Below are 26,947 nucleotides of genomic sequence, written 5' to 3' on the forward strand. Positions count from 1 at the left end.
TATCAAGAGGTTTCACCTCTGAAGCCATGTTGGCAAGGACCCTGTTGATCATGAGGCCAGCCCCTTCGATAAGGGCAAGCAAGACACCGCCCCCAGTTGACAAGGACCCTCTGAAGCCATGTTGACAAAAGGACCCCCAGTTCTCAGCTTTTTGCGCACCCTGAGTGCGCAAGGACCCTGTTGATCATGAGGCCAGCCCCTTCGATAAGATTTAAATAAAAAAGATTTGGATTGTTTTGTTTTAAATAAAAGATTTATTTATATAGAATATATATATACACACATGATATTTTACATATTCCTCAGACTTATTTTCATCCATCTTTTTAAATTAGTTTCCTAAAAGTTCTAAAAGTGTATTTTGTAAAATGATTTTGGATTTTTTAAATAAAAAATGATTTGTTTTGTTATATATATATATATATATATAGAGAGAGAGAGAGAGAGAGAGAGAGAGAGAGAGAGTGTGTGTAGAATAATTTGGGTTTTTTAATAGAAGATGAAGGGAGAGTGTAGAATGATTTGTTTATGTAAATGTAAATATACATAAATATAAATTTTGTAAATGTAAATATAAATTTTGAGAATATGTAATATTGGTCCTTTTTTGCATCTTCATATGCTACACTACTATGATATTTTTGTTTTCGCTATAAATCTACGAGACATAGATGTTATTTTGAGATATGTATATATGAAGTCACTTGAAATAATGTATATATGATGTCACTTGAAATAATGTATTGTGTTTACTTAAAACATGACCTAAATCTTGGAGAAACTGAGCCTATTTTTTATGTAACTCTACTTACTGCAGCAACGCGTGGGTCCAATACTAGTATATATATATATATGATTAGATATTTTGTTGATTTAATACACCCCAAAATTTGAATTGCGTGAGTGTGAGCACGTTTCTACGTACTAACGCGAGTTACATGAATGGAAAAGCTATGAGAAGAGCTGAGTGTGCTCGGCAGAACTGTTTTCTCCCACTGTGATCGTCGCGGGGGCAAGATGATAACAAGGGTGAGATCTCAAGCTTTAACCTTGTAATTACTGTTGTGATTAGTGTAAATCTGATCATCTATCTAGACCAATTTCGCATCTAGTGGTTTGGATTAGTCGTATGTGTGCTTCTAATTGAATCATTAATTGTTTGTTGGGGAGGTCTTTCCTGCAGCAAAGGAGCTCTCTTGCAGGGCCAACCCGTAGCGCAGAGCCCCCTTCTCTGATCGTCTCTGTCTCAGACCCTGTGAAGCTCGGCAAAGGCGTGCAGGCCTACATCTCCTACCGTCTCAGCACCAAGGTAGCCTTTCAGCCCGCGCCCCCAGCGCCACCCCCCAGCGTTGTTTTTTTCTGAACAGAGGCCAAACATTAGGGTTTCATCACCAAAGGTATGTATTTAGGGCTTCATCATCGAAAGGAAACATTAGGGTTTCATCACCAAGCAAGGCTCTGTGCGGCTGCTGTTTTAAATTGATATGGATGCACATAAGGGCAGCAGAGACCCGATAGTGTGAAGGAAGCACAGCCTTGCATGAGCATGAGAACACTGTTGCTCGAGCCAGGGAAGCCTTGCTAACCCTAGCCTTCTCATAGTAAATCTTGGACATGATAGAACTCTCACATAGGTGTCGGAGAATTGGATTGCATGATGCAAAGCCATTTCATCTTGGTTTGTTAAATGACGCTAATCTGCCCACCAACTTCTTGTACTTCTTGATGTCAACTAGTGGTGAAGAATCCTCTGCAAAAAGCATTAATGGTCATAGAAGCTCATGACAACACTAGGATATGCCCGATAATGTGACATTGGCTTATATATCTTATAGATCTTAGCATACAACAATATTGGAATGCAGAAGCAAAGATATAGAAAGGGGGTGGAGCTTGTGAGTTTGAGAGCACACCTTGAGTATTGGAGGGCACAGTGAGAGAGAGTAGCATTAGAACTTTGGGAGTTGGGAAAAAGTCATGTGAGGTGCAATGTGAGGGAAATCACTCCCATATCGTGATAACCTTGGAGAGGAGTAGATGCAAGGCAACATCATCACCATTAGGAGGAAATTTGGAAAAGAGGAGAATAGGGCTAGCTTGAAAGTTGTAGAAAACAAATTAGCTTCATTGCCTCACTAGTAGGGGGCGATTATAGGAGGGTGCCGAATTTAATTGGTCAAATGGAAGAGCAGATGATGAGCACATTAGGAAAGCTCGTCTTGATAGATGCTATGTAAACAATTCCATGGCTTTAGAATTCAATAAAACCAAAGTCCAAGTTCAAAACTGAACCTAGTTTTGTGACCATAAGCCAATCCTCATTCTTCTCCTGAAGTCAAGACAAGGGGGTAAGGTGGGCTAATGCTGGATGCCTCTGCATGCCACCCCCACCCCACCCCACTTGTCAAATCCCCATGGATCTCCTCGTAGAATGCTCCTGATACAAGACTCGAAACTTGCAAAACAAAGCCAAATAATGTGAAGGGGGTGCAGGCTTGACTCACCACCCAACCTTGACAGCCGTGGCCCTACGTACTTGCGAAGGAGACTCATATGAAAAGCATTGTGTATGTGCCAATGACTAGGTAATGCCAATCTGAAAGCCACTTCATTGATCTTCTCGATCACTCGAAAAGGCCCATAGTACTTGGTTGCAAGCTTAGGATATGCACCCTCTTTGCTAGGCCTCTTTGCACGTCTTGCTTTCTCAAATTTCAGCAATACCCAATCATTCTCTTTAACATCCAATTGCCTTCTATGCTTGTCGGCAGCCTTTTTATGCTTGTCTTGTGACCTTGCAATGGCTGTCTGCACCTGAGCAAAAGCAATATCCAAGTCTCTTACATACTCATCAGTTGCAAATATCTCATCCTTTGTGCGAAGGATGGGTGGCAAAACCACCTTACCATAAACAATCTCAAACGGGTTCTTTCCCGTAGATGCATGCACCGTGTTGTTGTATGCAAATTCCACAAGCGGTAAGTACTTCTCCCAAGAAGACTTCTGATCTGCCACATAACATTTCAAGAGATCCAACACGGCTGAATTTGCAGCCTCACTTTGCCCATTTGTTTGAGGGTGATAAGCTGATGAGAAGTCCAATTTGGTGTCCATATTATCAAATAAGGCCCGCCAAAAGAGACTTGTAGTCCTGGGATCTCTATCCCCCACAATGGACTTCGGCATTCCATGATGTTTGAACACTTGTGCAAGATATATTTTAACCATATGCTCAGCTTTGATGGTCTTTTTGACCGGCAAGAAATGAGCTTGCTTGCTAAACCTGTCCACAATTTTCCAAATTGCATCATTATCCTGTCGGGTGCGGGGCAAGTCCATAATGAAATCCATTGTAATATTTTTCCATGGCTGTGTGGGAATAGGCAATGGCTGAAGCAAACCTGGTGCCTTTTGCCTATCAAATTTCACCTTTTGACAGGTGATACATGCACGTACATGTGCCTCTATGTCCCTCTGCATACCTGGCCAAAAGAAGTACCACTCAATCATGTGCGTAGTAGGCATTATGCCTCTATGACCAGCATATGGAGGAGCATGGCACTCATCCAAAACCTTTTACCTCATGTTAGACACCACGCATAGGCAATTATCTTTCATGAGATAACCCTCTTTGATCACATATGAGGCATGTGCATGACCAGCCATTAAATCAGTCCAAATAGTGGCAAAATCAGCATCCGTATGATACAAATAATGCATGGTAGACAAGTCCCCATGAGAGGCAACCGAGATAGCTGCTACATACGGCTTTCGTGATAATGCATCGGCCACTATATTCTTCTTTCCCGGGGTGTGCAAGATCTGAAAATGAAACATAGAGAGGAAATTGGCCATCCTCATATGCTTCTCTGACAACTTAGTTTGGGTAAGAAAATACCTCAAACTCTGGTGATCTGTCTTCACAGTGAAATCAACCCCAAGAAGGTAATGTTTTCCATATAGTAAGTGCATGAATTACAGCCAAGAGCTCTTTCTCATAAATGCCAAGAGATAGCTCTTCATCATGCAATCTATGGCTCTCATAAGCCACGGCATGTCCCTCTTGATTAAGGACAGCTCGTATGCAATTTCCAGATGCATCACATTCCACACTAAAAGGCTTTTGCAAATCCGGAATGATCAACACTGGACCATGAGTAGCTGCATCTTTCAATTTGAGGAATGCATCCCTCTCTACAGTAGTCCATTTGAACACGGTCTTCTTCTCTGTCAAATCATGCAAAGGAGAAGCAATCCATGCAAAGTGCCGAATAAACCTACGGTAGTAAGAGCATAATCCAAGAAAACTACGGATCTCATGCACCGAACTCAATTCGGGCCAATTCCGAATTGCATCAATTTTTGCAGGATCCATCCGCACTCCATCTTTGGACACAATATGTCCAAGATAATGTATCTCTGACAAGAAGAACTCACTCTTCTTTGCATTTATGAAGAGTTTATGCTTACGGAGTTCTTGAAAAACAATGGCCAAATGAGCTCTATGCTCTTCTTCGGTCTTCGAGAATACTAGGATGGCATCAAAGAAGACACCTGTAAATTTTCTGTAGCCATGGAATATACGATCCATCATTCTATTGAATGTTGCCGGAGCATTTGTAAGACCAAAAGGCATAACAAGATACTCATAAAGCCCAAATACTGTCCTGAAGGTAGTTTTGTGTACATCCTCAGGCACTACACTCACTTGATGATATCCACTCTTGAGATCAATTCGGCTAAAGCATGCTGATTCATCCAACTTGTCAAGGATGTCATCTATGCGTGGAATCGGAAACCGATTCTTGATGGTAAGCTTATTCAAAGCCCTATAATCCACACATACGAAAGGATCCATTCTTCTTTTGAACCAAGAGGACGAGTGAACAATATGGGGAAGAGTTTGGCTAAACCAAACCCTTCTCAAGAAGCTCATTCACCTGCTTCATGATCTTCTCTTTTTGGGATGCACTTACACGATAGACTAGCCTATTAGGTGGTGAGCTACCTGGCACGAGATCAATGCGATGATCTTCTGGTCATACGGGTGGCAACTCATCAGAAAAACAATCATTGTGCTCTTGCAAAAATTTCAGCCTATCATTACTAAGAGTGTTTACATGTACATTATTTTCCTCAACATGATCTCGTACAAATATCAAGTACGCAAAAACACTTTTTCATTACTTTCTTAATTTGTACATGAGATACAAGGGGAATGGTATCACTCTCTTCACCAGCATCAGTTACATGCTTTCGGCCTGTATGCATGAAGGTGATCCTGTTGGTCTTGTAAGCCTTGCACGGATTAATATGTGTATGCCAAGGCTTTCCAAGCAATACATCATAGCCATTCAAAGGCGCCACAAGAAAATCCTCATGATCCACATAGCCTTGAATGTGTATGCGCAACTTGCCAAAAATAGGCATGACCTGCACTTCTCTACCAACAAAGGCAGCCCCTGCTTCAATTTGAGGATCCATGTCCTCCACTTTAATACCCAAAGCGGCTGCCATCTGTGTGGATATGAAATTTTCAGATGCACAATCCTCAAACATAAACAAAGCGGGTTGATCCTTGAGCTGTCCCCAAGCTTTACATACAACCCTGTCTTTGCTATCATGTGAAGTGTTGCCCTGCACATCCGGAACCATATGCACATTAGGCTTTGATGCATTTGCATTATCACGCTTCTTCTTGTTTGGGCATGCCTTTGCAATATGCTCGGTGCTACCACAAGTAAAGCATTTCCCCTCGCTCATATATTGCTTTTTCTGCTCCGGAGTGAGACCATAGTCTCTTAGTTTGAAGGGACGCTCCTTGGTAGTGTTATTTTCAGCCTTTGAACCATTTTTATCTTGGTTTTGGTCCTTTTTAGGTGGCTGTCTATCATTTTGCAGGTTTTGGACAGCCCTCTCTTTGCCTTGAAATGAGGGTTTAGCCTTATTGGATCGACTCAATTTGAGTTCCAATTGCTTGGTGGCGGTGGCGGCTGCGATTAGTTGGTGTAAGGTATGACTAGGATACATTTGTAGTCTCGCTTTGTACACAGGTTGCAATCCCGATTGAAACCTTCTCTTCCTTTCCGCCTCGGTGACATGCATAAATGGAGACACCTCCAAAAGCACTTCCCAAAACTTTTGTACATATGCATTTACCGATTCCCCCTCATTTTACTTCACCCAATCCCACTTCATTGTTATCTCATTCAATGCATTGGGAGGCTAGAATTGAGCATAGACCCTCTCCTTGAATACTTTCCATGATCTAACAGGATTCGGTGAGAGCTTCTCCGTGGGCCACCAATGGGCAGCAGTGCCTTTCATGAACATGCTTACATGTCGGATCATGGATTTCTGAGTGAAATCCTCATCACTGAAAGCAATATCAAACTGGGCAATAAAAGCAAGTGCCTTTGATGCATCATATTTCCCATGATATATGTCAAACTTCACAGATTTGTCTCCGGCTTTGAAGTCACGAGACTTTGATGCATGTGTCTGCATCTCAACATGTTTTCCCCCGTGTTTGTCCATTGGACAGCCCCTGTGTGACTGGCATCATTTTAGGACCAAAAGGTGATGCATAAGGCATAGATACATGTGCCCTGTAAGCATGAGGCATGGCTGGCCCCTCAACATGCATTGATACATTTTCAGCCATAGCTTCTCCCTCACGAGTACACTCGAAGGCATGAGTGGCATGAGAGATACGCGGAATACTTGCACCAACAGAAAATTGCAATCCATGTTGCATGTGTTGTGCATGCACATTTTCAGCCGGCAATGGCATTTGACATACATTTTGACCACTGCCATAAACATTGTATCCTTCACAGGCTACATAAGGTATTACTGCATGGCGTGAAGTCACTGATTGTTCCTCTCCCATAGCATGGAGATTCATCCTCTTAGACATAAGTTCTTGTTCGGGCACTTGTGGGGATTCCAAGACATGTGGGATGGTTGCCTTTTCTGCATAGGCATCCTCGGTACGAGCCAAGTATTGTCATGTGCACAGTGGGTATCTACCGTGTGCTATACGCATGCAAGGCTAGTTTCGAGGCTTGGGGAAGCTTGGAACTAGGCAGGCTGATTGATGAGCTGAGTTAGGGAAATACTAACAGGTGGGCACCCAAGTATAGACGGGCGGGCGGCCAAGTGTGGACGCCCGATGACCGGCCAAGAGCCTATAAAAGGGTGGCCAAGGTTAGTTATTGGATATAGAGAGTCTCGCGAGTTTGTGAGAGCTCTATGGTCTTGGAGCCTGGATCTAGTGCAGACGTGCACCTGCTTTATGCAGCCGAGGCCGGTAGCAATCTCGAGGCTCGCGAGGGCAGCTTCGTGGCGGTATGGGACGTCGCGAGGAGGAGATTGGTCGGTACCTCAACCTAGTTAGCTCAGCTCGTGGCTCGGTGGGGACAGCCAAGACTGTGGGCTTGCCCACGGCTGTCATGGTTGGGAGGTGAGTCAGGCCTGCACCCCCTTGCTTGTTTGTTTGTTCGTTTGTTGCAGGATTTAAGTTCGAACCAAGATCGATCTCACGAGGGGATCCGTGGGGTTTTGACAGTGGTATCAGAGCATACCTCGTGAACGAGCAAGTCGGTAGGTAGAGAAGAAGAGGTCGAAGAACGGTATGTGTTTTAAAAATAAAAAAAAAAACTTGCTGTTTTTTCTGTGCATACTGCAGTTTTCAGATTTTGTATGTGGTTTTTCTTCATCAAAGAAACCCATGTTGATGGGAGATGGTAGGATTAGTAAGGGTTGATTGCTTTGCAAAGAAGGGGAGTCGTGTTGTGCAGTCGCATGAGAGAAAACAGAAAAAAAAAAGCACGTTGTTTCCGTTGCTTTTCGTTGAACGAACGAGAGAGAGAGAGTGAGAGAGAGAGCGTGCGAAGCGTATGCTGTCCGGCTGATTATGTGCGTTGGCCGTTCGATGCTGCGGGGTGTAGAGGGCGCAACGGTTTGGGCGGCCAGGACCAGTCGGCTGGCTGGCGCCTAGGCTTGTGTGGCCAGGCCTGCCAAGCCAGGCGGCCAGACTAGCGCAGCCAGCCAGGCCTATGCAGGCGCCTCAGCCAGGCCTACGCAGCCTAGCGCAGGCGGCCCAGGCCAGGCCGGCCAGTGCTCACGCCAGGCAGGCCAGCGCCTAGGCAGGCGCCCCAGCCACGCCATGTAGGCGGCCCAGCGTAGTAATGCCTGGCGCACACGCAACCACAGGCGACGACGGCAGCAAGCTGACGGCGAAGGTGACGCCTGCAAGCAGCACGCCGGCATATTAATCCTGGAGGAAAAAAAAACACAAGGCAAGCACGTTTTTTTTAGCTTTTGTTTTTTTTTTAGAATTTAAAACTTTCAAAGTTTTAAAAAATTCCTCCAAGGTTTCAAGGGTTTCAAAGGTTTCAAGATGTTTATTTATTTTTAGACAAAAGACTATATATATCCATATATATGTATATATATATATATATATATATATATATATATATATATATATATATATATATATATATATAAACACAAAAGCTAAGCCTAGCTTTTCGAGTTTTTTTTTTTTTTTTTTGGCTTTTGGGAAACCTTTATAAACCCCCTCAAGTGGGCTTCTTGCCACACATCTCTCGAGTTCTCAAGTTCTCAAGTTTTCAAGCTCTCAAGCTCTCGAGTTCGCTCGCACTTTCATTGTGCAAATATCGAATTTTCTCTCCACGTACCCTCTTCACGATGTCGACCCAAGAATCAGAGTTGGAGCCCCTTGTGGAACGCGAAGGCTTGCCGGCTACGGAAGGAACCGATGCCGATCTTTTTGACGAGTTTGTGTCAAAATCAGATTTCCAAGAGTTCAAAGTAGCTCTCGAAGCTTCTTCGACGGAACGTCAGGCACAAATCGCAGCCCAGATGCAGGCTTTGCAGAACTCCATCGCTCTATTGACCACTACCCTCTCTACTTTCTCGGGTATGGATACCTTGGCTTCAGCTTTAGGCCCCAACATTACTCCGGAACCGTTCGGGGGCGAGCAAAAGCAGAGAACCAAGGAGATCGTGGACACGTGGCTACATAAGTGGCAAGTTCACTTTCAGTTTCATCCATATGATGATGGAAAGAAGATACAGTTAGCAGCAGGTTTCCTGTCCGGCAAAGCTTTGCTTTGGTGGAAGGAACTGAATCCTAAGCCAACGACTTGGGCACAATTTGAAGATATTTTCAAGAAAGAATTCCTCAAGAAAGAGGATGACTACGATGTTGTTGCCCGGTTTTCAGCTTTGACCATGACCTCGCAGCACCTCACTTATGAGGTCTACCTCTAGAAGTTTCGTGACTTGCAGATGAAAGCTACAAAGATGGATCCCACTACTCTTTTGGGGTTTTTCGTAGCTGGTTTACCAGACTCGTACCGATTACAGGTTAAAAATAACAAATGTAAAACATTGGACGAGGCCATTCATTCAGCTTGTATCTATGATGATACGATGGTCTCTTCCAAGTCAAAACCCGTTACCGAGCAGGGGAACAAGCATAAAAGAAAGTTCTCCGCACCTATGGCTAACACGACTGAAGGCAAGTCTTCGGACCAACCTTCGAAGAGTTCAAGTTCGACACCAGCGAAGAAGAAACGACTCCTTCGGGCTTTGAAGCTCAAGAAGGAAGGACGTTGTTTTATCTGCGAAGAAAAAGGACACATGCGTAATGAGTGCCCAAAGCAAAAGGGTACCAAGTCAAACGCAGGACCCAAGCCAAAGGCAGCTAACCAGTTGTCTTTGACAGGTAAGTCAATTACTGTACTTTCTCGCCCTAGTACTTGTTTGATTGTCTGTTCAATTCTAAGGTATTTGGCTTGCATGATCTTCTCCGAGTTTATGGAGAAGTGAATGGCCATAAAATTCACCTTCTGTTAGACCCTGGCAGTTCGCATAACTTTGTTAACTACAAACTTGTGCAGAAATTGAGTCTTGATACGACACTCAGCGACCATACCTATGAGGTACGTCTACCTGCGGGCAGACAAGTTTGGGATCGCAAGGTGGAGATGCTTCCAATCCAGATTCAGGACTACAAAGACACTCTGGAATGCTACGTTATGCATCTGGAAAATGTAGACTTGTTATTAGGGATTGAGTGGTTTAAGACTCTTGATGTCCAGATAGATTGGTCTAGTCATATTTTTTCTTTTCAGCATAGGGACACCAAGTATAGTATTTTAGGTGATTGTATTCATCCCTCTCAGGGACCTCTTGTAAATACAATTGATTTTGGAAATATAATGGATTCTTCTTTGTACACCGCTTTCCATTGTGTATTGATTCCACTTTCTTCTTTTCTCATCCCTTCCATGGATGTGAATGAATTAAGTGTGTTTGAAAGCAAAGAATTACAGAAGATACTTAATTTGTTTCAAGATGTATTTCCTAAGGAATTGCTATCGGGTTTACCACCTGAACGGGCAGTAGATCATCGTATTGACTTGATCCCTGGTGCTCATCCTGTGAGTATTCCACCTTATAGGATGAGCCAAGCTGAGGAAGATGAGTGACTAAACAACTCGCAGATTATTTGAGGATGGGCCAGATCCGTCCAAGTAAATCACCTTGGGGTGCACCTGTGTTGCTTAGGAGAAAGAAGGACAATACTTGGAGAATGTGTATAGATTACAAAAGATTGAACAAGCTGACAATTAAGATCCGTTATCCTCTCCCTAGATCCGATGACCTGATTGACCGGTTAGCAAGAGCGAAATATTTCACGAAGATAGATTTACGTACTGGCTATCACCAGATACGTATTCATGAAAGGCATGTCGAAAGAACCGCCTTTCGGACTAGGTATGGCCATTACGAGTTTCTCGTATTACCTTTTGGGTTAACCAATGCTCCAGCCACTTTCCAGCAAATGATGAACGATCTTTTTCGTGAACATTTGGAAAAATTTGTGGTGGTGTTCTTGGATGATATTTTGATTTATAGCCGTACTCTTGAGGATCATGTCAGACACCTCATGATTGTCTTATCTATTTTAAGACAGAATCGACTATATGCTAAATTCAGTAAATGTGAGTTCTTTATGACCGACATCATTTACTTGGGACACAAGATCACCAGAGATGGATTGAGCATTGACTATGACCGAGTTCAGAAGGTTTTGGACTGGCCTATACCGCGAACAGTGAAACAACTTCGTTCTTTTCTCGGTTTTGTAGTGTTTCTTCGGAAATCTGTACGGGAGTACTCTCAGCTCACACTACCGATGACCGACTTATTGAAAGGTCGTGGACGTAAGTCCAATCAGCCTATCACTTGGAATAACGATTTGGATATGGCCTTCAGACTTTTGAAAGATAAAGTCAAGGAAGCACCTATCTTAGCATTGCCTGATCCTAGTCGGCCTTATGTTCTTGAAACTGATGCCAGTGATTATGCTATCGAGGCTGCTTTATTTCAAGATGGTAGACCGGTTGCTTTTGAAAGTAAAAAGCTAGACAACACTCAATCTCGTTGGCCAACCCTTGAGAAGGAGCTTTATGCTGTGATTCATGCTCTCAAGGTTTGGAGACATTATTTATATGGCTCCAAGTTTGTGGTATTGACTGATCATCAGTCAATCAAGTATGTGTGTGATGCGGATGATTTGAGAGGTAGGAAAGCTCGTTGGGCAGAGTTAATGCAAGATTTTGATTTTGAGATTCGTTATCGGAAAGGGTCCATGAATAATATTGCAGATGCGCTTAGTCGGATTAGAGAGGTGAATACTTTGTCGTTCACCGAGATTTCTACGGACTTATTTCAGTCATTGAGAGGGCTTTGCAGGACTGATAGTTATTTTGGTCCATTTTGGCAGAAGATCCAGGACGGGAGCTCATTGATTGACCAAGACTCGGTGACTGAGCAGTCTACTATTCAGGCTGCAGGAGGTCAAGTGGATGATTCGGAATGGTTTACTATTCCGTAATGACAAAATTTGTGTACCACAGATCCCGGACATTAGGTCCAAGATTCTGAGGGAGTGTCACGACGCCCCTTCTGCTGGACACCCTGGGGTACACAGGACACTATCATTAGTGAAACACACTTTTTATTGACCGAAGATGAAAGGGTATGTAGAAGATTATGTTCTCAAGTGTCAGATTTGTTAGGCAAATAAAGCTGAACGCTTTAGACAGGCTGGGTTGTTGCATCCTTTGCAAATCCCAGGTAATAAATGGGAAAGTATTTCCATGGATTTTATTACCGGATTGCCAAGAACACATCAAGGCCACGATTCTATTTGGGTTGTGGTAGATCGCTTGACAAAAATGGCTAGATTTCTACCGACCCGGAAGACTTACAGCTACGCAATTAGCTCGGCAGTTTATCGAGCAATTGTTTAGACTGTACGGGTTACCGCAGGACATAGTCAGTGATAGGGACTCTAAGTTTACGAGTGACTTTTGGAAACTTGTTTTCGAGAAGTTGGAAACAACTTTGAATTTGAGTTCCTCAGATCATCCTCAATCTGATGGCCAGACTGAAAGAGTGAAATTTGCATATAACAGTACTAAGCATACGAGTACAGGGTTTAGTCCTTTCATGCTTATGTATGGTTTTCAACCTAGATCACCTGTTACAGTAGGATTCTCAGGACTTCAGCATGATGCAGCACGTAATTTTTTGCAAGATATGCAGGAAATGTTACAAGTTGCAAAGGAATCTATTAGAAGTGCTCAAGACCGAGACAGGTTTTATTCTAATAGACATCGTTCACCCAGAGAGTTCTCTGAAGGAACGATGGTGTATTTGCGAGTTCCGAAAGATTCCGAGACTTTACGGACAGGTAGATCTCCGAAATTATCCTCTAGATACTGTGGACCATTTCGTGTTACACGACGGATTGGTTCAGTTGCATATGAATTGGATTTGCCTTCTCATGTGAAAGTTCATCCTGTATTTCATGTCAGTAGACTTAAGGAAGTACTGGGTGGAGCAGATCAGTTAGTTACTCCTCAAGCAATTGTAGATGTTCAAGACATGACATTTGTTCCGCACGAACCTGAAAAGATTCTTGGCTTTCGTGAACGAAGATTGCGTCATACGCTTATCACACGGAATACAAGATCAAGTGGAAGGATCGTGTTGAGGAGGACGCTACATGGGAGACATTGACTTCTCTTCAGAGAGATTACCCTGGCTTTTTAGTGAGCTCAGGAGTGAGCTCTTAGAGGAAGGGGAGTATGTCATGTGCACAGTGGGTATCAACCGTGTGCTATACGCATGCAAGGCTAGTTTCGAGACTTGGGGAAGCTTGGAACTAGGCAGGCTGATTGACGAGCTGAGTTAGGGAAATACTAACGGGCGGGCACCCAAGTATAGACGGGCAGGCGGCCAAGTGTGGACGCCCGATGACCGGCCAAGAGTCTATAAAAGGGTGGCCAAGGTTAGTTATTGGATATAGAGAGTCTCGCGAGTTTGTGAGAGCTCTATGGTCTTGGAGCCTGGATCTAGTGCAGACGTGCACCTGCTTTATGTAGCCGAGGCCGGCAGCAATCTCGAGGCTCGCGAGGGCAGCTTCGTGGCGGTATGGGACGTCGCGAGGAGGAGATTGGTCGGTACCTCAACCTAGTTAGCTCAGCTCGTGGCTCGGTGGGGACAGCCAAGACTGTGGGCTTGCCCACGGCTGTCATGGTTGGGAGGTGAGTCAGGTCTGCACCCCCTTGCTTGTTTGTTTGTTCGTTTGTTGCAGGATTTGAGTTCGAACCAAGATCGATCACGAGGGGATCCGTGGGGTTTTTACAAGTATGCACGTGCTGCATCCCTTGGTTGCATGTGCAACTCTTGAGCAATCATTGCCATTGCATGCTCCATATAAGATTCAGCTTTCTTGGCCTTCAAACGGTCATGTACCAATGGATCCTCGCGGCGGTAGAGATTCAATTCTTCTTGTTGTGCATGGAGAAGAGCTTGCATATCAGTAAGTTCAGCCCTCAAGACTATGGACTCTTCTTCATGCATCTTCTCTTTGCCACGGGACGATTGTCCCACTATTGTGCACCACATGAGTTTGCTCATCCTGTAAAGCATTGGAGACATGCATTTCATTGTCCCTACCTCTTGTATTAGCATCTCCAACATTCATTGTATGGCTGTCCATAATGTTCTAATTGTAGAGATAGCTAGTGTTCACGGTGATCGTCTCTACGATAGAAGTGAAAGAGAACCGTATGCTCTGATACCAATGTAACTTGGTTGAACACAATGCTAGTCAAGACACTTAAATATACTAAGATTTGATGGACACTTGCTGAAATACAAGAAGTAAATTGCTGAATTGACAAGAGACACACAATGAGCCGGAACGGCCGACTCCTCCCTCAAATAAAGTACATTGATCTTGGGAGAATCAAGTACATAGTGTCATGGGCATTTCAGACCAGATTTCCATACCAATGCATATGAATACAGTATTGCAAACAAGTGGTTGTCGATGTAGACTTGCAATCCACACTACCCCCTCAAGTGTCCATGTTCCCTACCATCCGTTGGGTGTTGGACTCACACACTCACACACACAAACCTGCACATTAGGGTTATGTGCAGGGTAGAGAAGCTCACACACAGAAATGAGAGAGAGAGAGAGAGAGCCAAAAGTGTGGTATCCACAAAAATGCAAGTCAACCCTTGCATGTGTGCCACATCCATATAATATAGAAGTACAAAATATTATATGTTAGAGTGTCCTTTCACACTTGATGTCCAAGGGGAAAAACCACATGGGAAAAAGTGCCCTTGGTTAAGCCCTGTTCACACATAGCACTACCATAAGTGAGCATATGCCTACAAATCCCCCCTGTAGTGGAAGTGTGAACCTGTACAAGGTAGCAGATCACTCTCTGTATGAGAGTAAGCCCAAAGCTTTGCGGAAAGCTTCAAACTTTTCTCGAGGTAAAGCCTTTGTGAATAGATCTGCAACATTATCCTGTGTAGGGCAATAAGATAAACTGATCTCCCCTGCATGTAGCCTCTCTCTGACATAGTGATAATGAATCTCTATGTGCTTGGTGCGTGCATGAAATACTGGATTTTGTGCCACGGCCATAGCACTCTGGCTATCAGTGAGAATGGTGGTGGGTGTCTGCTGACACTCACGAAGATCAGCCAATAGTCTCCTCAACCATACACAATCTACTGTAGCTGTAAAGACTGCCCTGTACTCAGCCTCACAAGTAGATGTAGCAACAGTGGGTTGCTTTTTACTCAACCAAGATATGCATGAGCTGCCAAGAAAAAAACAATTCCCACTGGTGGATTGCCTGGTATCATAATCACCAGCCCAATCTGAATCACTGTATGCATAAAGCTGCAAGCTGCCCCCCCCGGGATAGAACAAACCAAGATCCAAGGTACCCTTAAGATATCGAAAAATGCGTTTGACTGCTTGCCAATGCTTTGTGCCTGGGCTGTGCATGAATTTGCTCAACAAAGACACTCCAAAAGATATGTCTGGCCTCGTGTTACACAAGTAAATGAGGCATCCCACTGCCTGGCTATAAAGGCCGGCCTCAAAAGGCTCTCCAATATCATGCATAGTAAGCCGTATACCTGGTTCTATCGGAGTAGAAATGGGCTTACATTCATCCATGTGAAACCTTTTTAGCAAACTTTTTATGTACTTAGTTTGCTGCATAACAATGCCATCATCTGTATGCATAAACTGTATGCCGAGATAGTAGTGTAAAGGCCCCAAATCTGACATATCAAATTCAGCTTTCAAATCAGCTTTGAAATCTGAAATTTGTGCTTTGCTTGTACCTGTAATGAGCATGTCATCTACATACAAGATGACTATGAGAATATCGGCATCGGTTTTCTTCACATACAATGTGCTTTCAGCTGGACTATTCTCATAACCTTGGCTGGTTAGATGAGCATGTATCTTATCATACCAAGCTCTTGGAGCTTGCTTTAACCCATACAATGCTTTGTGCAACCTGCATACTTTATGTTCCTCACCAGGAACTACAAAACCAATGGGCTGATTTACATATACTTCCTCCTGTAAATCCCCATTTAAGAATGCAGTTTTGATATCCAATTGATGCACTTTCCATCCTTTATGAGCAGCCAATGCAATCACAGATCTTATTGTGGTCATTTTCGAAGTAGGAGCAAAAGTCTCTTCATAATCTATTCCCTTTTTCTGGGAGCAGCCTTTAGCCACAAGTCTTGCTTTGTACCTGTCAATAGTACCATCAGACTTTCTTTTGACTTTGTACACCCACTTTGTGCCAATTACATGCTTGCCTTTAGGCAATTCCACAAGATCCCATGTATTATTCTTCATGATCGAAGAAATTTCAACTTGCATAGCTTGCAACCAATGCTCATTCTCATGTGCTTCTTCATAAGAAGAAGGCTCTTCCGAATCAAAGAGAGCACCCATTGCGAATGCAGACTCCCCACGATGTACATTCAAAGCATGGCTGGAACTAGCCCTTGTTCTACCTGTGAGTGGAGCTGCAAGTTTGCTTTCTTGCAAAGTTTTCAGCAACCATCTTGGCACTGACTTGGCTGTGTCTATGGCTGTTTGCTCTTCCTTGACAAGATCTTCCACTTCTTTCACAGAAGGGGGCTGAATGGCTGGCTGTTCCACATGTTCTACATGTGGATTTTCTTGTGTAGGGGCTGGCTGATCTGAATCCCCCCTTATTGCAATGGGTAAAAGTCCATAAAACATGTCCTGTAAGCCTGTATCATTGCTTTTATACAAGCTGACCATGGGCTGTTCTGAATTTTCAGCAAATACCACATCTCTACTCACAAAAATCCTTCGTGTAGTTGGATTATAAAGACGGTATCCTTTGCTTTCATTGCTGTAGCCCACAAAAATGCATTTAATTGCTTTGTCATCAAGCTTTGTTCGGAGTTGTTCTGGCACATGTGCATATGCCAAACACCCAAATGTACGCATATAATCCACTGTTGGCTTTCGGCTATACCAAGCCTCAAATGGTGTTATGGTTTTCAAAGCTTTTGTTGGACACCTGTTCACACCTGTTCAACACATGAGTTGCACACATTATAGCTTCGATCCAAAATATGTGAGGCAACTTTTGTGCTTTCACCATGCATCTTGCCATCTCCATGAGAGATCTATTTTTCCTCTCAGCTACACCATTCTGCTGCGGTGTATAAGGCACAGTACATTGGTGTTTGATGCCCTTTTGAAGCATATAATCCTTGAATGCATTTGACATGTATTCTCCACCTCTATCTGAGCGGAGTGTTTGGACTTTACATGCACACATATTTTCAGCCATTGCTACAAAGTGTCGAAAGCATGTAAACACATCTTCTTTTGCTTTCAAAGGGTAAGCCCAAGCAAACCTGGAGTAGTCATCAATGAATGTGACAAAGTAAAGATGCCCCCCTATGGATGGTGTCCGCATTGGACCACATACATCACTATGTATGAGCTGTAATTTACTTTCAGCTCTAACAGCTCCATCTTTGGGGAATGGTTTCCGTTGCATCTTTCCCAAAATACACCCCTCACATACATGTCTTGGCGGAGACTCAAGAGGCGGCATATTATCAACCATATGATGCTTCTTCAAAAGCATCAAACTCTGAAAATTTATATGCCCAAAACGAGCATGCCATAGCTCTGCATCATGCATAGCAGGAGTGTGGGCAGCCACTGTATTTGCATCATAAGTGCGCTTGTTATAGCTGTCCAGCTTATACAAGCCTTTGTATCGTGTTCCAGAAGTGACTATTTCATAACCCTTTGATGGGTCTTTTACCAAACACTTCCCGTCTTCAAATTCAACCTTGAAACCTTGGTCGTTTATGGCTGAGACGGAGAGCAGATTTTTCTTTATTCCTGGAACATACAATACATTTTTCATACATATATTGGCACAATTGGCTGCAATAAGTATGACATTACCAATTCCCTTTACTGAATATGTGGTATGATCTGCACATGATACAGTGCGGCCATTTGAAGCATAAACCAAGTGCTGAAATACATCTTTGCATGAAAAGATATGGCTCGAAGCACCACTATCAAAATACCATGATGCATTCTGTCTGTCAAATGCAATGCAAGACATATCAGTGTCTGAAGCACTTGGTGTGTCACTAGTGCATGTGACCAAAAAAGTGTACTCTTCCTGGATTACATTAGCTGATTGCTGTGCTTTGTCATCCGAAGAGTCTGCTACTGCATTGCCTGCTTCTTTCTTTTTCTCTTTTGCAATCCTTTTCCTACATTCACTGATGTAGTGTCCAGGCTTATGGCAGTAGTGACATTTGCCCTTCTTTTTGGGCTTGTTTGCATCCCCTTTGTCAGACTTTTCACCACTAGAAGAGGGCTGTCCATGACCAGCCTTGCTAGACTGTTGTCCCCCATGCCTAAAGCTCTTTGCTTTACCCTTATCCTTGGCTGTAAATGCCTTTTCTCCACCACGGTTGCTCGATATGTTTGCTCTTGTTTGCTCTTCCTGCAAGAGTAAACCCACGAGCTCTTCAAAAGTGACGGGATCACCACCTCCTCTCATCGAGAGGTTGAGAGAGGTGTGAAAGCCCAAGTAGGAAGGCGGTAAAGAATGAAGAGTGTTGGTGACCATCTGTCTGTCTGGGATAACCTCATCAATGTTGAGCAATTGTTCCTGTAAATCTTTCACTTTGGTGAGATGATCTGCCATAGAGTCACCCTCATCCATAGAAAGAAGATCCAATTGCCTCTTCAAGTAGGCAACTCTTGCCTCGTTGCGTACCTGATACATTGCTTCCAATGTGTCCCATGCAAGCTTCGATGTCTTGCATGAACGAATGTGCGGAATAATAGTCCTTTTCACTGAAAGGGCTATCAATGACATGGCCTGTGCATCTCTAGAGTCCCATCTCTTCTGCTCTTGTGTGGGAGCAGGATCTACATCAGGAGCTCTTTGAGCACCTCCCCTTTGAGGCGTGGCTGGCTGAATGGTATGTGGGCGTGTGTCATCACCACACACGATGCCCCAAAGCCCTTTGGCTACCAGCAAATTACGGATCATAAAACTCTAGGGGGAGTAGTTAGATCCATCCAGCTTGTCCTCCTGGGTGAGCACACCAAATACATCTGTAGCATTCTGTGCCATGTCAACAAAGTATAACTGCAAGCAAACCAAGCACCAATGTGCACTGCCAGGCAACCAAATGTCCTGTGCAAATGTATGCCTGCAAACCAAAGCAAGTGTAAACCTGCACCAAATTGTCCAATTACACCCAATGTGTATACATACGCGACAAATCGCAGCTGTAATGCCCAATTACATGCTCCAATCAGAAAATCCCCAATTTTTATGCACTCCAATCGCTTCAATGTGCATCTAATTGGCCAATTTTCAGAAAAGCCCCAAATTTTTGCTAATGTAAGAGGTTCAATTTGCTGATTTTGACCTCAATTTTGAAAACCCCCAAAATTTTGCAAATGAGAGAGGTTCAATTTGCTGATTTTGACCTCAATTTCAAAAACCCCCAAAATTGCAGGCAAAGCAACATGCCCAATTTTCAATTTGTCATGAAATTGGTAAATTTCCCAAATTGCACCTGCAATTTTCCTTTCAATTTGACTTGCACAGCATTCATTGTCTGCAAAATCGGCATATGACCTGCACTGCAATGGCTGCAGATTTTTGTATTTGGGTTTGATAAAAAATGTGTACAGAGAAATACCTTCAGGCAAGGGCAGCAGGCTTGGAGCAGACAAATTGAAAAAGAACTTGGGCAATGGAGGAAGTCGTTGCAGGTGGCCAGTCGTTGGAGGGAGTCGTTGCAGGTGGAGAAGGCGGATGGCTGTGGGCAGCCGAGGCGGACGTTGTGCAGCTGTCGGGTCCTAGCGAGCAGCAGGCGGAAGCAGCTGGAGTCGACTTGCGATAAGGTAGGCGGATGCGGCGAACAAAGACCACGAGGCAGTCGTGGGTAGCGCAAGGAGCGAACAGAGGGCGCCTGGAGTCGGGTAGGGTGGCCGGCGGGCTTGGACCAGCGCGGGTGCGTGGAGTCGACGGTGGAGGTCGAGACAGAGCAGAGATGGCCGGTGGGCCTTGGACCAGCGTTGGTGCCTGCAGTCGACTGGTGCCGGTCGAGACGGAGCAGGGCCGGTAAGCGAGCGAGCCGGCGGGTGGAGACGGCCTGAACGGAGATGTCGGCCGGCGGCTGCTGTGATGACGGAGCGGAAGGCGCCGACCGGAACGGAGACGCCGGACGGGAGCAGACGGGGACTGGAACGGGAGGCGTGGACGGAAGTGGTCGGCCGGAACAGAACGGCAGGTCGAGACGACGCTGGCCGGCGGGTGCTGTGACGGAGCGGAGGGGGGCCTGGGCGGCGACAGGAGCGGGCGCCGGCTGGAGTTGGCAGAACCGCCCGTGAGATGGGCGGAGGTGGTGGGCTCCCCACTAGTGCCGCCCGTCTCTGGCGGCCGGACGGCTGAGCTCCGACGGACGGAAACACAGCGGCGACGGAATCTGACGGACGGAAAAACGCAGGCGACGGAATTTGGCAGCCTGTGGACGGAATTTCGCAGAAATTTTTCTAGCAGCAATTTTCCAAGGCCAGCTCCTAGCTCCCAGCTCTGATACCAAATGTTGGGTGTTGGACTCACACACTCACACACACAAACTTGCACGTTAGGGTTATGTGCAGGGTAGAGAAGCTCACACACAGAAATGAGAGAGAGAGAGAGAGAGAGAGAGAGAGCCAAAAGTGTGGTATCCACAAAAATGCAAGTCAACCCTTGCATGTGTGCCACATCCATATAATATAGAAGTACAAAATATTATATGTTAGAGTGTCCTTTCACACTTGATGTCCAAGGGGAAAAACCACATGGGAAAAAGTGCCCTTGGTTAAGCTTTGTTCACACATAGCACTACCATAAGTGAGCATATGCCTACACCATCTGCTCTCTATTGTTCCACCAACACATGGTAGCAACAATCTGCAAGAGAGCACGTAGGACAAGAGAACACTACACAAGGTATGTGATCTTGTAATCCGGTTCCTCCCTCCTGCTACTTGCTTCCATATTTAAGCATTAAAGCTTACCAATTGCAAGTAGAGTCGATGATAGCGGAAGTCTTTGCGATGGAAGTCTTTGGAGTGAAGAGATCTTCGATTTGTCGCATTTCTTCACGACAAAATTCTTCAAGAGGATGAAGGGAACCTTGGGAAAGCTTTCCCTATGGTTCAACTTGAGAAAGGAGGGCTGAAATTAGGGTTTTCAGTAAAAAGACCAAAAATTACAGCAATAAAGAGAGCTGTTTTGCTGAATTTCAGTCATTGGGAGTGTGTAGGAGAGTGATTAGCATCCGGAAACACTCTTGGAAGCTTGAGAAACACCTTAGCAAGCTTGGAAATGGAGTTGGGAAGGAGAAAGTGCAGAAAAATGCAGCCCAACAGCCCTCATGAAGGAGGCGTCCATCTCTAGAGAGAGGAGGAGGAGTGAGGTGGTGAGTTGTCCAGTGTAGGTGGCAGGCAGGTGCTTTGTGGAGCAAGCTAGAGTGGACACATGGCTGGTTACTCCCTTTGTACAAAGGGGATAAGGTCTGGGCGGTGGACATTGGGTTATGTCCACCTCGGGACATCAGTGTGTGTGAACAAAACCGGGTTGGTCATAATTTATAAGTGAGTTTTGGTTGCCCAAAACTTAATGAAGTGTGTACACACTCACTTATAAATTAGTGCTAACTCCTAAGGCTAGGTTTATGACCAATACTTACCACCTGTCACATGCCACATAACCATGTCAGGAGACAGTTTCACACGCACGGTTCGCCGGCGAGTGTCCCCTTACCCGGAGCTACACATTGGTCAAGCAAGCATAAAAACAGCATGCAATTTCAATTGCAAGCAAGCACATAAAGATGCTATGCAATGCAACATTGGTATAGACAATCCCCTTCATGAGACTATAGCAAAATAGACATGCTCCAGGCAAGTACAGGAGGTGGAACACCAATCGACCAAGCATTTCCGGGCATGTACACAGAGGCACAAGTCCCAACGGAAAGCCAAGTCCACAGTATCACATGAGTGGCATCAATCCCCGGCATATACAAGTGCCATGGACACCAGTCCAATGTACATACATGATACGAAAGCACGGGTGGACCAATTGGTGATAGGAGATGCTGGCAAGTGAAAGATACGAGCGTGAGTGGCCATGTCTCTGCAAGGGTAGATCTCGATCAACCATAACGTCTTCAAAAGTAAAAGATACGAGTGTGGAGTATCTTTGTCTAAAGCATCCTGAGCTTTGGCTCTCTACGTCTGGAGTGGGACACATTGATGGATGTTGCAGTCCTTAGACATGACGAGACTGCGCTCACAGGTTGATGTGCACCTATGGGTTGTAGTAGGGAGATTATGATTGTTCTTAATTGCTTGGCTCAAAATGGCCTAGGAATGGTAGTAGGTGGTCCAAGTTTGAGGAGAGCCATGACAAACTGCATTTGTTTTTTTCTTTTTTTTCTTAAAAATAAAATAAAATAAAAATATTGTGGACTTTATGTACTTGAGTATCCTTCTAGCAGCATCTAAATGTGGCTTCCTTAGGCCTGACTTATCACGAGTGTTGGTGGGGGTGGGGCTGGGAGGGGTTTCCACACAGAGAGACGTGTTCAATTAGCGATCATGCTACATCTTCAATTCATTTAGTTACTTGAATTGAAACCTTGGACTCCCAAATTATTGGCACTGTAATTGGCAAACTTTGACTAGTGGTAGTTTTCTGTTGTGAATTAGGAGCCTAAGTTAGGGCACGAGTCTGCACTGCCTTTGTCTCACATTTCATGATATGCTTTGTTAAACTGCCAGACGAATATGCCCGAGTATCACGGGCCAGAAAAGATAGTCATACGGCGATATAATGATTTCGTATGGCTTCAAGAACGTCTTGCAGAGAGATATAAAGGCATTTTCATACCACCACTTCCAGAAAAAAGCACTGTTGGTATGTTTGCTTCATTATAAGCTTTTGCCTCTATTCCACTATCTTCTACATGATAGGTATGCTCCACCTTCACTTTTATTGACTTTTCTGAACCTTTCTTAATGCAGAGAAATTCCGGTTCAGTGCTGAGTTCATTGAATTGCGCCGGAGGGCGCTAGATGTGTTTTTGAATCGCATTGCAAGTCATCCACATCTACGTGTTAGTGAGGATTTGCGGAACTTTCTACAAGCAGATGAGGAAGTTTGGGTAAACTTCTCAACTATAGGTTACATTTGTTGGCTTTTCAATAAAACCTGCACATTTTCACCCCAATGATTATGTTGTATTGCAGGCTGCAGAAAGAGCCAGATCACAAGAAGGGAGTGTGTTTCAGAAGCGACCCGGAGATTTTATGCAAATGTTCAAAGTGAGTGTGTGCATGCATGCACACACACATTTTGTGCACATTTGCACGTGCACACACACATTTTGTGCACATTTTTGTGAACAATGTTTATGGTTAATTTTGACTTGTTTGCTGATGTATGCATCTTAATCTTATTGTGCTGCTACATCATGGTGTTCTCTGTTGTGATTTTTACTTAAGTGATCAATCTCTATGCGTGTCTACAGGATGTTCAATCCAAGGTTACAGATATTGTGCTCGGGAAAGATAAACCTATTGAAGAGTTAGATCCTGATTACGAGAAGTTAAAGCACTACATTTTTGAATTAGAGGACCATCTAGCAGAAGCACAAAAGCAATCTTTCCGATTAGCCAAGCGCCACAAAGGTTGGTCATGGGACACTGTTGCTCACTTATTATACATTTTTGGCTTTTAAATATATATATATTCTCTCTCTCTCTCTCTCTTTTCAAATGGAGGAATTTTACGTGTATTTGTGTGTGTGTATTTTTTGAAAAAATAATTGGTTATGGGGCATTTTAGAGCAAGGCCAGGCCCTCCAGGATTTCGGGAAAGCAATTAAAGATCTAGGAAGTTGTGAGGGTGCAAATCTCGGAAGGGCATTTTTGGAGCTTGGTTCTCAATCAGAGCTACTTTCATATAAGCTACAAAAGCAGGTATACTTACGGTAATGCATATGATATTGTCTAAGCAAGCAGGCACTTTAGGTGTATTCAGGTCTGCAAGTGAGCACATAATTGTACACCTATGTAGGATATATGAATACAATTTTGTCCAAGCGAGGATGCACTTATGCACATGAGGTGTACTCAGGTATGCAAATGTGATGCCTTTGTATGATAAAAGCCACCTTCTCTGTTTGTTTGTAGGAGGTCATCTGGTGTGGGGTTGGATGTCTAGTCACTCTCAGTCTAACAGCAATATCAACCTAGATTTGCCTGTGTTGAGTAAGAAAGAACATATAATAATAGGTGTATGAGATTTTAGACACTCACTAGCATACACGTGGCATACGAAGACTTACATAAATGGGTGTGAATGCTCTTTCAAAGCAAAAGCGGTTGTGAGACTAAAGTTTTTCATGGCATGTGGAACATTGCTTGTGAAATGGGAATTAAAGCTGTATTGTATAAGGGGAGTTTGTCCGCATCATTTTGGAACTTAATGGTACCCAGTTCAGCTAATTAAAGATCATTTGATTGTAGGGTCAAGATTTGATGATGAATTTTGAAGAACCATTGAAGGAGTATGTACGGACTGTGCAGTCTATCAAGGTTTCAATATTTTCTAGCCCTTTGCAAGGCTGACTTCTCTCTTTGTCTTTTTCCTTTTCTAGTCAAAATTCTTGTATGACTTGTGATGACCACTGGCAGGTTTTGATCTTCTACATGTTCTGACCACACGAGAGAGAGAGAGAGAGAGAGAGAGAGAGAGAGAGAGAGAGAGAGAGAGAAAAGATAAGATATAGTAACGTCTACAGAAGGCCAGATTGGCCTATGAGACAAATCTGTATACAACAAGTCCATGTCCAGAGTATCATGGAAAGAAAAACTGAAATGAAAAGCTAATCCAAGTCATATGCAGCTCACTATGCAGTCATTGTCTAGCATGCTATAAATGTACAATCATGATAAGTGGTATACTACTAATTCCACCCAGTAGAGATGGTGAGGTGTAGTACATCATACATGGGGCATGGGGCGAGGAGGACTCTCACATCTGCTGTGCCCTGGTGTAGCCTCTAGACTCTGTGTCGGGGTAGTCGCGGTCACCTGGTAGCTCTGATCTTTGAGGCTCTTTGTAGTGTGAGCCCTTGTCAGGAGGTAGATGATAAGGGGGAGGGGGATGTGGCTCGCTGATAGGCCTGGAGAAGCTGGTGATCTGTGGCTGGGATCTTTGGCTCTGCACCTGTAGAAGCCTCTCTCTATGTGAGTGTAGCTTAAGGAGGAAAAGGCCTAGGCATCTCTGATCATGATACTCCATCACCCAGCTAAGAGAGAGAAATGAAATGAAATGATATATTAACGTCTTCAAAAGGCCAAAATGACCTATGAGACCAAAAAGGTTACAACAATTGGTGGATCTGATACAATGTCTGTGTAAGAAAAGCTAAAACAACTAAACAACTAATTGAAACTGAAACAACAACTATGGGGAAAAGTAAGGTACTAGGAGCTCCTAATGGATAACATCTGGGAAGGAAAACTCCAGCAACAAAGGTAAGCATCATATACATCACTATCCAAAGATGTCTCTCATCGGTCGATGGCGGATATCCTCAATGTCCTCCATGGTGAGTACTTTGACTGGACGTCTCCCATGCCGTGCTAGTATGGTCCTGATCCTCTGTTGTAGTCTCCGCCGGTGTCGAGATGGGTCTCTCATCTTGGGGCGCCTGGACCGCCCCAGCTCTATAGCCCGATCAATCAGTGTACCTCTGGTGCGGCTATACTCTGGGGCTAGCTGCAATGTCTGCTGGCTTGACTGCTCAATCTCTGGTCGAAAGAAGTCTGTAATCTGCCTTTGTAGGTGTCTCTCCCTCTCTGATCCCCTCCCTCTCAAGAGACCCTCTCTATGTCTACGCAGCTCCAGCAAGTATAATCCGAGGCATCTCTGATCGTGGTATCTCATGACTCTGGAAAGTGGTCCGAAACCCTCTCTGAACAGGCAGTGAAAACGACAAAGCAACAATAAATCCTCCTACCATATGATCTGCCCTCCTCAATAATAGCTCTGAGTGTCAAGATATGGTCAAGAGTGGAGAAACCTCTCTTGAACCCTGCCTGCCCTGATGCACGTATGCCCTCTCTCTCTGCCCATCTACTCAACTCCTGCTCAAGAATAGATGCATATAATCTAGGCAATGTGTGACCAATCATGATGGTACGATAATTCCCAGGAAGCATGGGATCCCGTGACTTGAAGATAGGCACAATCGTGGACATATTCCAAGTCTCAGGAAAACCCTCACACATGGCTCGGTTAAACATCATAGCAATAAGCTCTGTAAGCATATCTCTGGCATGAATAAAGTGCTCTGCTACCAAACCATCATGATCATATGCTCTCCCAGTCCTCATCCTGTCAATAGCTTTCCTTACCATCTGAGCAGTAAAGAAAGCACATGTCTCTCGGCATGGCTCCGATGGGTCTGGCAGGGGTGGTTGTCCTGGTGCTGTGTACAGGGATGCTGCATACTCACCCCAAATCTCTGTGGAGGTAATGGCTGGTGATGGTGAATGCTCATGGAATAGTCTCCATGCCTCGCTTGAGTCCTGACTCATAAATAACTGATATAAATCCCTCTCTAACTGAGCAAGATAAGCCCTCTTCTTCCGTCGCACTAGGCGCTGGAAGGTAATCCATGACTGTCTGTGAGTGGTAACACCCATGAGCACCTCTCTCTGTAATCTGATCCTCATCTCTCTGCACTCCACATCATACCAGCTGTTCTGGGGCATGTTCTCAGATCGTCTCCGTGTAGGCTGACTATGGGGATATGCCTCTGATGCTGAAGCATGAAGCGTCTCTATCAATATCTGAGTGAGCTCATCTAATGGCCGTCCCGGCTCCTCGGCATA

At 44.3% G+C, this 26,947-nt stretch overlaps 1 protein-coding gene across 2 annotated transcripts in view; it reads left to right on the forward strand.

Annotated features, from left to right (window-relative positions):
• Positions 1-890: 890 nt before the first annotated feature.
• Positions 891-26,947, forward strand: part of LOC147618770 (sorting nexin 1-like) — a 39,184-nt gene continuing 13,127 nt past the window's right edge. Inside the window, exons 1-8 of one of the 2 annotated variants that reach the window (XM_086773808.1) lie at positions 891-1,029; positions 1,184-1,309; positions 22,823-22,958; positions 23,066-23,205; positions 23,291-23,365; positions 23,572-23,731; positions 23,889-24,022; positions 24,572-24,640. In XM_086773808.1, coding sequence (XP_086629934.1) covers positions 1,018-1,029; positions 1,184-1,309; positions 22,823-22,958; positions 23,066-23,205; positions 23,291-23,365; positions 23,572-23,731; positions 23,889-24,022; positions 24,572-24,640 — 852 coding nt within the window. In that variant the 5' untranslated portion in view covers positions 891-1,017. The remainder of the gene's footprint in view (positions 1,030-1,183; positions 1,310-22,822; positions 22,959-23,065; positions 23,206-23,290; positions 23,366-23,571; positions 23,732-23,888; positions 24,023-24,571; positions 24,641-26,947) is intronic. The other variant, XM_086773809.1, reaches the window with a different exon arrangement.

The sequence above is a fragment of the Cibotium barometz genome, chromosome 34 (assembly GCF_041138505.1).
Source record: "Cibotium barometz isolate CiBa-2024 chromosome 34, ASM4113850v1, whole genome shotgun sequence".
Classification (NCBI taxonomy): Eukaryota; Viridiplantae; Streptophyta; class Polypodiopsida; order Cyatheales; family Cibotiaceae; genus Cibotium; species Cibotium barometz.